This window comes from Drosophila sulfurigaster, chromosome 3 (assembly GCF_023558435.1).
Source record: "Drosophila sulfurigaster albostrigata strain 15112-1811.04 chromosome 3, ASM2355843v2, whole genome shotgun sequence".
NCBI lineage: Eukaryota > Metazoa > Arthropoda > Insecta > Diptera > Drosophilidae > Drosophila > Drosophila sulfurigaster.
In genome coordinates this window covers 615,892-630,846 of record NC_084883.1, presented here as the reverse complement: position 1 = coordinate 630,846, position 14,955 = coordinate 615,892, and the positions used below count along the sequence as shown (strand labels likewise).

Here is a 14,955-nt window from a genome sequence, read left to right as displayed (position 1 = left end):
GACGTCATCATCAACGTCTCGTCGTGTGTCGCTTGTCGCGTTTGCCATTTCATTGTATACAAACAACATGGCTCTATCGCTGTATGTGTGTATGTGTATTATTTATACGACTTCATACTCTCTATCCTCTTTGGTCATCATCATCATCATCATTGTGTGTTTGGTTGCCATGTCGCCTGCGGCTAAAGTCCTCAAAGCGCGTGTATCTTTTTTTCCTTTTGGGCGTAACTGTCGCGTTGCCTAACGTGCCACATTCAAATTCAATGGCCAAACACAACTCGTGTTTGTTGCTGATGCTGCTTAGAATCTAGAAAGTAGCTTACGGATACATTTGCTTTGCTTTGCCAAACACTATGCGATAAACTTGCGACGCTTCTCCCAAAGGCAATCAAAGTGAATAACTAAAAGCGACGATATAAACACAGTTGCCACTTGACACCACAAATAGTATGTTTTATATACTAACTAGTATACATATATACTGAACTACTACTATAGCTTGCAGACTCAATATAATAAATGTGTATTACAACAGCTGCAGCGAATAACAACATTAATATGCTTTTATTCATATTCCATATTCTATGTTCCATTTTCCATTTTCCGTTTTCCATGTTGCTGTTCACTTTTCGCATGGCAAGGTTAAATTTCAAATTATGTTCGCTGTCAACTTCGATAGGTGACAGCTTCCCATTGATGAGTTGTCAGCGGCAACTGACACAACTGTCAATGACTAGCCATAAATGTCAATTGACATTATTTATAGACGAGCTGTTTTCACTGAGGAATCCAAGTAGCAAAATAATATTCAAATAAGAAGAATATCTGCATTTAGTAATCACAATAACATTATATGCTTATTTTTGAAAAATAATATTGCAATGATACAAAGACTTTACTACAGGAAGCCCAATAATTTTTATGTTTAAATTTTTGAAAAAGAAAAAATTGCTGAATAAGCATAATTATTATAACCATTACCCATGAGGTAGAAGGGTATTATAAATGTGTGTAACAAGCAGAAGGAGGCGTCTCGCAAATTATAAAGTACATATATACTATATTCCTAACAGCCGAAACGATACAGCTATGTCCTTCTGTATGAATACCTAGATCTCCAGAGAATATAAGAAGTAGGCACATATATTATCAAGTTTGTTTAATTTTTTTAGAATAACAAGCTGAATTTTGAAGATTTGAAGATTTTGAAGTCACGTTTTTCGGTATATACAATAAAAACTACAACTTCTATGATTCCTAAAATTTAGTTGTGATCAAATATAAATGGAAGTTGTTTATGAAATACTTTTGTATGGCAAGAAAGGCCTGCAATAGGATATATTTATATTGAAAGTAGTACCACTAAACATATAGCGCGCTTCGTTCGAGCTTTGAATTTCGAAATGAACTGAAGAGGCTCTGGAGTTCTAATTGTAGCGCTCAGATTTTCTGGGGTCTGGAATAATATCGCACTGTTTTGCTTTTATTCAAAATGTCCATTATGTATATCAAAGTCGAGCACACTCGACTGAAGTTTTCTTACTTGTTCCATTTAAAATCTCAATTATTTAATTGCAGCACAAGTTAAAGATTGAAATTTAAGCTGAACATTGAATATCCAGCACAAATAAACAAAATATGTGTTAAATGAAATTGTATTCAAATTATCTGAAATGCATGAATTAAGAGGAAAAAAGGAAAATGATTGGAATCAATTGTTGGCTGAAGACATTCATCAAATGATTGCAACTTTAATCACTAGACGTGACGTAGTATATATATTATATATATAGTATATTATCTATATTGTATCTTCTACGACAATAAAAGCTACATTAGTTTGTTGCTGACTTAAGGGCCACACACTCAACGTTAATAGCAAGTCGGTAATTTTTTTTGGAAAGCAAATCTTTCTTTATATTCGATTAATAATATTCGATCCACAAGCGTGAGTATTTTGAAAAAATTCCATAACTTAATAAAACCAACATCAAATTACAATAGTTCGAAAAATCCCAAGGGAATGTGCAGCTGTTGCCACAGAAATTTACCCTTTTGCTGGCTGAATGTCGCCTTGAACTTGAACTTAAGTATTACGTATAATGCTACACGAAACATGTGCATGTTGATTGTTCAGGTATTTGTGGATAGTTTTTGTTTTATTTTGTTTCCCTTGTGAGGAAGCAGAACAGAACTTTTGCTGCTTCTTGTCGAGTTGAGAAGAGCACAAATATACCATCTGGATCTTGCTTGACTTGTTGTTGTAAGGGGGAAGTGTAAAGCGCCTTTAGGACATAAATGCAACGTGTCGTAAAACTCACCTCGAATGTTGTGAAGACGATTTTCTCAATGGAGCCAAAGTAGCGCTCCCAGAGCACTTGAGTCTGCTGGCGCAGAGCAAAGATGCGTTCCGCCGAAATGGAGCGCACAATGTCGGGCACCTGCAATAATAGTATGAAAAATATATACAACAAGTAAAGTAAAGTAAGAAAGCTACAGTCGAGTGTGCCCGACAGTGAAATACGCAGTTCAATTTTTTGATAAATATTATTATCGTTTAAATATATTAAATTCATATACCGAAAATATACTGATATGCTACTACAATCTGAAAATATACTAAAGAGTGCCACCCAAGGTAATTACTACTCGACATACATTTTTTATGCTTTATGAAATTATTTCTTGAACTTATATTTATTTAAATCGCATTATTTTAATCGCAATCAAGTTTTTAAGAATCCTAGTTCATTTTGCTATTATTGTGTGACCCAAAATACGAGAAATTACTCTTGATAGTGTCTGAGATCTAGGTGCTCATACGGACTCACGGACATGGGCACATCGTCTCGACTGTTGACACTGATAGAGAATACTTAATGTGAAGCAAGATTCCTCCCTCTGCCTGCTACATTTATTTCCTACTGGCACCAAGTTGTAATACCCTTTTTTACCCTATGGAAGGCGAGTATTAAAGTTGTTATCATAAGCGACAAGCGACCACAATGCGTATACGTAACCTCAGCGTAGCAGCATCTGCAATCGATTAATTATAAGTTGGTTGCAACTAGCATGAATGTTATGCCCGTAATTAGTTGAAATAGAACATACATCATAATTATGCAAGGAGTGCAGTCAATAAATTCCCTCGACACTAAAGTGAAACAATTTAAAGAGTGCGACTCGAGTGCAGCCTTTGTTACTGCCGCTGCTCAAGTTTCCTGCTCGAGTTAACTTAATTAATTGCATTTCCTGCCAATAAACTACAAAGGCAAACATGCCAACGACGAGCCAGACGACGAGGCTAACTCTAAGGTGAAGGTGCAGAGGGAGGACGACAATGCAATTGGCAAACAATGCGCCAAGACTTTGTCGCGCTTCAAAGACGAACATGGCACAAGAAATAGCTGCATCAGCAGCAGCAGCAGCAGCAGAAGAACATGCTCACGAAATGGGTGCAAACAAAACGCCACGAAGTGAGGACAACGTACACATAAAGAGACGGACGGACGGACGGACGTAGCGAGTGACTGATGGACAGAGACACAGAAAGCAAATGCGCTTTTATGTTGCTCTAGTAGCCAGGTGAGCATCTGACCGGACATGCAATCTCCATTCGGTTCATTCATATTTCATGCACCGAATGCTATTGGCAGGCTCTTAACGTCGATGGCCAATTATATGAACGAACTGTGTTTACAAAGTAAAGTGCTAGTATTTCAAATCTATTTGCCAAGCTAAAAAGGTAATACTTATAGAAGAAAAAGTAACCAATTAATAAAGAGCACTTTCAATACGCAGCTTACTTTGAAATGGATTCTATTAGAGTACATAAATGTAGCTGACTGCTGAGCTCATCGTGCCATGCTGTTTGATAGCATATTGTATTTCAAAAAGGTCTTTTCGTGAGCATTAAATCGTCAATAAATGACGACTGACAGCAGCAGCAGCAGCAGCAGAGCTGACAAAACAGGACAACGCACAGCAGGATCCCCATTTCGGATATGGGGTTAGTCCGGGAACATCAACAAAAGTTTTTGCAACAAACCCAACGGAAAACAGGTCACATTTTAAAAACTCACAACGCGTTTTCATATTTCATGATGGTGGCACACAAAACAAAACGAAACTTATGTGCCAATTCGAACAGCAAACAAACTATGCTATAAACCCAACCCCCTCTATATACAGATAGATAGTCATAAATACCAGTGTATATGTGTATGTGTGTGCGTGTATTATGCTCTTGGCCAACTCACCTGCAGCAGTAGCCGTTCATCGGCCCAAATGGCGGCCTGTTTCCAATCGATTTTCGATTCAAATGGCAATACCCAGGCATTGGACAATAGCACAGGAATGCAGCCGGCCTGCAATGCTTCGAGAAATCTACGACAAGCAACAGCAAACAACAGAAAAAAACCAGAGATGAATAAAAATGAAAAAAACAATCAAGGAATATATAAGGGAAAATGAAATGGGCATGAGCTGGAAAATGAAAATTGTGTTTTTCTCTCTCTCTCTTTTTACATCTTCTGTTCGCTCTGTTTTTGGTTTTTTTTTTGTTTGTTTGTCTGCCTTACCTGAAGGAACCCAAGCGACGACCGCGTGGCACCAAACAAAATGTTGAGTTCTGCAGCAACGTCTCGTAGTCGTATCTGCAAATGAATGAAGAGACGATAAAAGGGTCAGTAACAGAGGTTGAGTGAGTGCAAAGGAGGGAAAGTCGACGATGTAAATTAGTGGAGAGGCCATCGCATTGCATAATGGCAGTGTGCGGCAATTAATTGAACAATGGCCAGCTCAATTCTTTTTTTTTTTTGGTTTTTGGTTTTTTCTTGAATTGAGGCTATGAATATGTGGGTTGCAGTAAATGATAAATTGTAATCGAAACGTAAATGTTGAGCAAATAGTACAGCAAACTTGCCTAATCGATTAAACACTTAATTGAGCACTTGAAAAGTAATTGAAGAACTCAACGTTTGATGCTTAAACTGCCGCTAATATGCAGCATTCATTTCTATTAATTGACGACCGAGACATGCTTTAATAATTGCTCACTCATTAGCCGCTGCTATGCTAATAATGTAATTCCATTTTAATAGCCAGCAGCAAATGACAGCCAGCCTAAGCCTCAGTAACCCAAAACGCCGCGGCGTATGCTTAACGTGTACACATATAACTCATACGCCATGTTGCCCACGTACACACACACACACACGAGCTCAAATATGCGCAACAATTCAAGCATTTAACCATTCAATTCAACCGCACAATGCCGTAATCCCAGCTTGCTGCTGATTTCAGCTTTAATGCCAAATCAAAGCGGCAAAGCTGCATATTAAGCATACGCCATGTAGCTCAAACATTTGTACTCTCTGCAGCGGCAGGTATGCGAAAAGGAAGGGGGACGGTGGACAACACGATGTGCTCTTCCTCCCTTCCGGCTAACAAGTTAAGTTGCGCGTAAAATTACACGTACCGAGGCATGTTGCCACGCCCAACAGCCGCCCACTTTGCCCCATGACTTCACTGGTCAGCAATTCGAAACGTTTCTACTACTGCTGCTGCTGTCGTCCTACGTTTTAAAGCAAATTCAGCAGAAAATTTATTTAGAAAACTGCAGGCACAGCGCATTCGTATTGCATTGACAACAGCAAACACAGCAGCAGCAGAAACAGCAACAGAAGCAGCAACCAAAGCGAGGGTAGCAGCAATCAGCGGCAAAAGGAAAAGCCGGCAGCTAGAGAGCGCATGGCTTATGAATAATCTTAAGTAAACATCATAAATTGCATGTTGTTGCTCGCCGTTTGTTTTGTCTGAAAAATAACACTGTCAAATGCATGCCCGGCATATTCGGCCATTCGGCTATTCGACTATTCGACCAGGACTCAGTGGCTCTGCTCTGCCAGTCGCCAGTGGCCAAAAAGTCATTTGCCAGCAGAGCAACAAACTTGGCGCATAGTCCAACTGATTCCACTGGGGAATACCGAAGATGCTCTAGCTGTTCACATTTTATGAGATTTGTTATTCAAGACCAAAAACGTGAGAAACTTATAGTATAAGAAGAACTGATTTAAAGCAACGACTTTTCTAGCAACTGCATGCAAATAACAATATTAATATTGAAGTTTCCAATGTACTTCATTTTAATTTGTTCAAATATATATTTATTATATACGGAAATTCATTTCAGTTTTTTATTTTATTCAATATAATTTTTTCTAAGATTCTGTATTAAGCGATTTGAACAAATTGCAAATACTGTATGTAAGAATAGCATACTTTTCAGGGCAAACCTATGCGATATGTTACATTCAATTGCCTTAGTTTTAATTTGAGAGGTAGAATTTTTAGGATACGTTTTGGACTTAATCGATATCGTTACTTAAAGCAATATGCAGATGTGACCATATTAACCAGATGACAGTGTGGTCTCGATGCACACATCGATTGGTTATCGATAGCCTCGAAGTTTAGTATATTGTGCGTGTTACTTTGTGACACCAACAGTCACACTGATCAATCTTCTCGTCGTGCTGGTCACTCTACTCGTTTTTTTTGGCAAGTCCAAAACAAAGTGAAATTGTTTACAAGGACATATTATAAATATTTAATAATTTAAAAAAATATATTACAATATTCAGGTAATCTTTATAAACTTTAATTCCAAAAAAAATAATTTAATTCAAATTTTTAATAAATTGTACTATTAGATTGACTATCTTAGCACTAAAAGAACAAAAAACTTAAACTTATTTTAATTCCACAATAAATTTTATTTATCTTTCTTGTACGACAAAATTATTGAATGCAATCATCGTGAGAAAATTCAAAATAAATAAATGATGCAAATCAGTTAAACCTTCCGTTATGAAACCCATTTTAGCAAGCAGTGTGTTTTGCTGATTGCTTTATAAATCATCAAAGGAAATCGCTTGCATTAGTTCCGTTGGCATCAAAAATATTTAAGATACATTTGCAGTACATGCGTTTTGCTGGTTTATTTCCGTTATGGCCCCGCCAATTAGTCATCGAGATGCCATCTCTGTTTCAGTCTCTGTCGTTAAGCATTCAGCGAACAGGTCACTGCACCCGCTGTTGTCCCGTTGCCTCTCTGCCTCGCTCCTCACTCTGTTTGGTCCTGTTTGTTGGCCATGCACTTGTTAGCTACTTGTTTAAGCAATTAAGAGAGCCGCCAACATTGCATGTTGTTGTCGAATCGAGGTTGTTGTTGTTGTTTTTTGGGTAATGCTTGAGGTTAGTCATCGTGCTGAACTTTAATTAAATGATTTTCAGCTTTAGCCAAGTTGAGCGAGCCGAGTCGAGTCGAGTTCACTTTGGTGCTGTTCATGTCGGACAACATCATGCGAGCTAAACTTTGGCTATTTACACGCATTGTTGTGCTGCGAGCTTGTCCAAAGTTCGCTGCCCATTTAGTTCTTGGCCCAAACATGGCGTCTACTACTTCATTAGCCATCGCGGCGCCACAGCACTTGGGCCAAAGCACCCACAACACAGTCGTTACTCATGCTCACTATATGTGCAACTAATGCACTTGTGCAGCGAGGGATTGTGGCTTTCTTTTAGATTGTGCGCGAATGTTTCCATTATTTATTTACACACTCATTCTTGGCCAAGTGAATTGCACTGAAAAATGCTTATAAAGCTTTACGTTTGGTATTTTAGCAATTACATCCAAATGTTCTGAATATACGGAATTGGAATTTTGATTCAACTTTATTAAATAAATACGTATTAAAACAATCGATGATAATTTATATTGGTTACGAATAAGTTTCTGATTTCATTCTTCAAGTTTCATTTTAACAACAGATAAAATTCAAATTCAAATTCAACAGATAAAATCAAATTTATGTATTGGACTCGCGAGCATGGATGAGATGAAACTTTTTAATAAGCTAGCGTGATTATGGCGGACCCACCAAAGTCAAAGAATAGAATTCTATGAAATTGATTAAGATATCAATCGACATAAGAGCTTAATTTGTTAACATTTGTGTTCTACAGTTCAAACAAAGTTTTAGTCTCTTGAATTCAGTTGACTTTTAATAAATCCCAACTCATTTGTTAGATGTTTACATACTCTCTTAATATAATTAATATACATTAAAGATCTGAACAAACATTTGTATACACAAATGAACTCTTCACAACATCAGTTTTCGAAAATATGCAACACTTGAATACACTTAAAATATATTGCATTTATTTATTTGCTTACTTTACTTTATGTGTGCAAATGTGCTGCAAATGTAATGAATACGAAATTGAATTTCCTTAGTTTTCACTTTGAAATTTTAATAAATCTTGTTTGCATTTTTTTGTTGTTCACTAATTTGCACAACTTGATTGAAGTTGTTTGCCACTTCCGTTGCTGGCATCCAAATGAAATGAATTCTCACACCTGTTGAACAACACACACACACACATATATATATATATATACACGCATAAAGTAGGGACAGACATTTGCAGTAATTAATTTGCCAACACTTTGCACAACACATTCCGAGTTATATTTCTGTGGGCAAGCCACAAACATAGACACAGACGCACACACACACACACACACACACACATTGCTTCACATTTGGGTCGAGTCTCTGCGGCGGAGTCTCTTCATGTCAATTGCTTAACTTTGCCTGCGACGCCAAGGCCAACAAAATTAACATAAGAAGTGGCAGGCAGCTCTCCAAGTCTTCTTAGTCCAGCTCCAGCTCCAGCTCCAGCACCAAGCAAATGGCAGCCGCACAGCGGGCACATAATTTAAGTGGTTTCCAGCTGTCAAAGGTTGACTCTGGCTGCCAGGTATGATAATTTTACTGCTACTTCTATTTCAGTTGTGGTTGTTGTTGTTCTTGTTGTTCAAAATCAAGCTAAGCTCATTGACTCTCTCACTGAATGACTGACTGACTGACGTGCCATCAGACTTTGTGATTTCAGCAGAGCAGAGCCAAAAGGTAAAGTCTTTTTGCCTTTGACAGCTGAGCTGAGCTGTTAGTTGCATGCTAACACAACTGAAGAAGATGTAGGCGAAAATCAAACAAAAAGTCGAAAACAAATCGGGAAATCTTTGCGACTTCCAATTGCTCTACAGATATAATTAATCGCATATAAAAAAGTGAAGCATACTTTTAGGCTTAGCTGAAGTCTCAACTACTCTGACAGCGCTGATGACTTGGCTATATTCATTATTTGTTTGGAGTTGATGCGAAACTCGAGTTCGAGTCTTTAATGTGGAATGAGTTTGCTGCGAATGCGGAATTCGTAGAAGAGACAAGCTTTTGTCATCGAATGTTTGACTGCTGATAGGTTTTTCTTTCTCCTTTTTTTTTTTTTTTTTATTTTCTGCCTCTGCTGCTGCGGCTGCTTTTATTGTTGTTGTTGTTGTCTCAAAGTGTACAGCATTTTGCTTTGTCATTGGTCGGCTTTGTGGCCTTGTTTGACACGCAAATTGCTGGCAGTGCGGGCTGGGCATTGGGTTCATTGCGTATACGCAGTGTGCGCCTCACCATTTGTTAATTGCAGCGCATGCTGCGTAGTTCCTCTAGCAGCCTAAGGCCGATTCCCAGCCTGCTGCCCGTCTCTCAGTCTCTCTGTCCGTCTGTCAGTTGCAGTTGTAGAACAGCAAAACAGCAGGAATAGCAAAATTAATTAAATCCCCAAAAGCATGTCAGGCAAAAACATCAACGCAACTTAGTCCAAGTTTCGGGCGGAAGTTAAAAAGCGAAACTGGCAACAGTTGCACTCGCTTTAAGTGATGAAAACCAAGTGAATTGCGATTGCGAGGGGGGACTAAACAATTGCGATTTCAATGAAAATTGCATTTTTAAAAACAGACTGAGTGGACATAAAAACGAACTGAGTGAGAACAAACAAAACCAACGACAAATAGAAACAAAAAGTAAAACACACAATGGCGCAGAGCTGTGAATAGAACGCACAGAGAAACGAATGCGACTTAGAGCAAAAAGCAGCTGTAAAACTTGCCATTGCCATTGTCTTTTGGGCATCGCAGCAGTCGCAGATGGAGCAGCAGGACATTAAATATGGCGCATTAGTAACAAGTGCAATGCGCATGGAGCAGCTTCATCTCATCCAACCAAGCAAGCGACTCCATTGCGCCGCCTTTTCTTGTCGCCAGCTTGTGATAATGGCTCATAATGAATACAACAGACCGCACTAAGACGTTCTTCGTCCTTCTTTGTGTACAGTGTGAGAAGACAAAACTAAAGCTAAGGACCAGCGCCAAGTTGGGCTATTAAGATGCAGCGCACAGTGCGTATGAGCAATGTGTAAAGAATCTAAAAGAAGCCAAAGCAAATTTCACATTCGAGTATGCCAACTTAAATCTTCATCTTAAAAAAAAACATATATTTTACATTGAAGTCAACAAAATAAATTGTATATTATTAAAGTAAGAAACATCCAATTAATTAGGCAATAAATATATTTCCAAAATAAATTAAATTAGTTTTCAAGTAATATTTCTCATAACAAATAAAATTAATGCAAAATTATTTATTAGTCTATTTTTAAAAGAACCTAAACTTGTTATAAAGTTAAATTTCATATTTCTTGAAATATTAGTAGTAATAAAAATGATGCAGTATAATTATTATTGTAAAAAAATATATTGGCTTAAAAGAAATAAAATGGAAAATTATTTAAATCAAAAGCACGCAATAATTTATGCAATACATTTCTTATTAGTAAAGCTCAATTTCATATTCAAATCAGAAAATTAAATGTCAAAAAAATACCTTTAATTATGCAATAAATATTCGATTAGCATATTTGCAGAAGCAACTTAAATTTCTTCAAAAGTTAGTGGACAACATGAAAATTTGTTTATTTGAAATTATAATAGAGAAGTCCAAGAAAGAAGCTCACTTGATTTCTCGGTATTTTGAGCGAGGAATTTTCCAAGGAAATATTCTGGCCGTAACTGAATGTTAATGGCAATGGCCAGCAATTTCCCGACACATTTTCTTTTGGTTAGGACAAAAACACAGTCATGTACAAAGCTGGCTGTAATAGTTCAGAGCGAAAGTTCTGGCAAAGCGGAGACTGTAAAATAAAAAAAGGAAAAAAACATGGAATTGGCACTCAAAGAAATTGCAATGGGGCACAAGCCTAGTTACTTCTGGCTGGGCTACCTGGGCTGCAACTTCTCGTCGTACCTTAACTGCCAAGTGTGTGTCGCCTTTGAAGTGATTTATGTGGAAATCTGAGATTAACGTGCGGAGGAAAGGCAAAAGGAGCTGTTAAGACGCCGCTTGGAGATGCACCCTTCGCTATGGACTCAGGAGCTGCTACTGCAGCTGCAGCTGCTGCTTCTTGTTGATAATGATGATAGTGTTAGGGGCTAGAACAAGAATTTATTACTCCGCAAATTACATTATGAAAAATGCATAAAATATCCGACACCCTGGCTGGCTTTGCTGGCAATTCTAATTGGGTCAACGGCTCATATATTTAAATATGAAATCAAATTAATATCAAGTGCATGCTTCATTTAACATAAATCAAATTTAGCGTTTGGAATTTATGACACATTTCAAATCATACGGATATACATCAAACATAATGGAAATTCAGTGAAATGCATTTTATGTTGACCAACAAATAATAATTATTCAATTTCCCGATATTATATTTTGCAATAGTTTGTATAGATTGATGATTATTTATTAAGCAAAATAAAATAGAAAATGAAATGAAGCACTTGTCAGGGAAAAAATGGTATGCGAGAAAGGTGTGACCATTGGCTGTGTTGGTAGATACTAGTTTTCGGTATAACGAGGTCTCAGCGGCGAACTTCGTATGCGTTGCTAGGCTGGTCACACTTCTTTTTCTTTCTCTCTCTTGTTTTAATTGTGGAGTGACACGTGTGATCAATAAAAAGAGAAGTGACTCGCTGCATCCGCCAAAACTTGATACCAAATGTAACAATCAGGAGCAAGCGACGGACGGAGTCGCCTTACTTGAGGACGATGTTGGTTCTGCGATATACATATGTACTTATAAAAGCCACAACGAAAAAAGCTGGAATAATTCAACAAATTAAATGTTACTTGCAACATGGAGTTAGCTAAACTGCTTTAGAGTTTCCTTATGCTTGCGTGCTTCGAAAGGTTGCAGCAATTGTGTGAATAAAGCACAAAAAATATTGGAGTGTGTAAAATTAAAAACTTGACAAATTGTTGCCCCAAATTAAAGAGCAGCACAGAAATGTGGAAAACTTTTTTTGTGCGACCTTGTAACTGGCTATAGGCTGGTTAGGGTTACACACATACATTTAACGTGCTGCAACACGTTGCCATTGCCGTTGCTGTTGCCTGCTGCTTGTCATGCGATGTGGCAGCGACAACGTGTCGTATACGTAATGGTTGCGGAAACGTTTCATCGTCGCGACTCGTTGAGTTGCGCCTTCTGTCAAATTGTGTGCGAAAATAAAATGCGAAAAGAAAAGAAAAGAAAAGACAAAACGACGAAGAAGAAAGTGTGCTCAAACTTTTGTCAAGGACATGACGCAGCGTCTCATTATTTTTCATATTTCTTTGAACGTCGCGTCGTTCTCAACCCGAATCCCAAAATAGAGGCAATGCTGTACTTAATATGAATGCACATATCCAGCTGTTGCCATCCTCAGTCGCATATCAGTTGCCAAGGAGGCAAAACCACAAAATGCCACCACATTCACTCAAATACGTACTTCTCCTAAAGCATTCGTTCTCTTTGCCGATGTCGTTTTGGTTAACATCATCATCAGCAGCCACACCATCATCGTCATCATTATCATCAGTAGGAACTAACCAAATGACCGAGCAACCCAAACCGAAGCCTTAATCCCTACACAAACAACAAATGCCAAAAACTTCATTGATGGCATTCATTAAGCGCCTAAAAGCATGCTACACTTTTCTGACCACAGCCGCCGCCAGCAAATGCATTGATTGTTGTTTTTGTACTTGTACTTGTTTTTGTGGTTGTGCCGACTTTATGCTACTGCCATACATATGATGGCAAACAACAGCTGCAACATTTTCCATTGACGCCTGAGGCTCATTATAGGAAAACAGCGAGAAAAACTTACGACGCGACGCGACATCACAAAACAAAATTTCATTAAACGCAACTCAAGGTTTCTGAATGCAGTTGTTTGAAGTTTTTCGTTTACTTTTTTACGGTTACCAGCGGCAGCAACAAAAAACAAAGCACAAAAAAGTTTGTAATGGATTTTGTGATAATATAGGAAAAAAGGAAAAAAGTTTGTAATTTTATTTTGGGTGCCTTCAACGAAGTTTAAATGCACTTAAAATATTATTGATTGAAGTATTAAAGATTCATTTACTTAAGCATTTCAAATTAAACGCAAATCTGTCTATTGTAATATGCTTTGCACTAAAATATTCATGAATTACAAGAACAAACTTGCAGTTTGTGTTAACGAAACTAAAAGGCTTCCATATGCCAAATTTACTTAGCAGAAATCTCGATTAAATAAATAGTTGCGTTTATGTATTTTCTACTATCACCATTGGCAAATACATTTCAATGCAACACCTAACAGACTGCATAATGCATGATGAAAGGGCATAAATATATTATGATTGCCAAATGCTGAGCTAAGCGCACTGCTGGTCAATCATTTGCCACTCGGCTGCCTCATGCTTTCTCATTGATTGCTTTTCGCTGCCAAGAGGGGGGAGGGAAAAAAATAAAATGAGAACGAAAGATGAATCGAAAAGTTTGGCATTTTAATGTCATTGTTCCGTATATTAAACGGCATTTCATTCTCGCCTCTCGTCCATATCAGAAGCGCAACAACAAGGATAACAAAGAATAGCTAACTATGCCGAGTTTTGCATATAAATGCACTGTGCAAAGTCATCAAAAAGTAGAAGCTATCACACAGCTATCCTCGCAAAAATCGCATAAAGAATATGCGAAAAATCTCAGCAGTCGGCAGCTCCCGAGCATTATGCAATTTTGTCGACATTTATAAATATGCGCCATATTTGACAGGTGCATTAACGAAGTTTCAGACACCGCCCCAGACAGAGAAACACACCAGGGGAGGGGAGAGGGGAGAGCAGAGCGCAGCGGAGGATGGCATAAAAAGTGATGTGAGTGGGAAAGCAATTTGCTTGATTATATGTAGAACAGTTGGCGGCAAGTTGGAACGACTGGAATGGAACAACAATATTAAATGCAAAGTGCGATGTTGGTAGCAGGGACGGAGACGGGGATGGGGGATGGGTTCTGCATAAATCGCTGACGCTTGACGCTAAAGCAGATTTGTCGCATAAGTCATGTCAAATTACGAACAGAGCAGACAGCCGAAGGGACGCAGGCAGCAGAAGAAACAGTGGCAAAAACAGAAGCAGGCAACCGTAAAAGGTAACTTGGCACTTCAGTAGACGGGCCAGAAGAAGAAGAAGACGCAGCAGATGAAGATGACGGAGACGAACACGAAGAAGTAACCTTGCTGAAAAATGAATGAAAAATTACGTTCAATTAAAGGTGAAAGGTAAATGTTTCGATGACATTTTCTGAACTTTGAGCACAAACAATAAATTGATATCAAGCTTGAATGCCCTCAAATCAGCAATGCTCGACTGAAAGTTAATCTACAGAGAGCATTTGATTGAAGATTGTTCGAAAAGAATTGCAGCAAACATAAGCATTTATTACAGGGACTGAAAAAATTAATTTTGAGTTTGAAAAAATTAAACCCTAAAAAACTTTCAGAACAAAAATTCATGAATATTTTTTATTTTTCTTTTGAATTTTGATTTTTTTAAATTTTTTTGTATGGTTTTAAATTTTATTTTTAATTAGAATTATTAACTTTTGTATTTGTATATATTTTCGAATATTTATTTATTTATAAGTTGATTTTAATTTAAAATTTTGTGAGAATAAAAA

General features: G+C 37.6%; 1 protein-coding gene across 1 annotated transcript in view; it reads right to left on the bottom strand.

The window, feature by feature from the left end:
* Nucleotides 1–14,955, bottom strand: part of LOC133841677 (exostosin-1) — an 81,450-nt gene that overhangs the window by 30,796 nt on the left and 35,699 nt on the right. The window contains exons 3-5 of the mRNA XM_062274321.1: nt 4,581–4,655; nt 4,260–4,386; nt 2,322–2,441 (exon numbers count right to left, since the gene is read on the bottom strand). Coding sequence (XP_062130305.1) covers nt 2,322–2,441; nt 4,260–4,386; nt 4,581–4,655 — 322 coding nt within the window. The remainder of the gene's footprint in view (nt 1–2,321; nt 2,442–4,259; nt 4,387–4,580; nt 4,656–14,955) is intronic.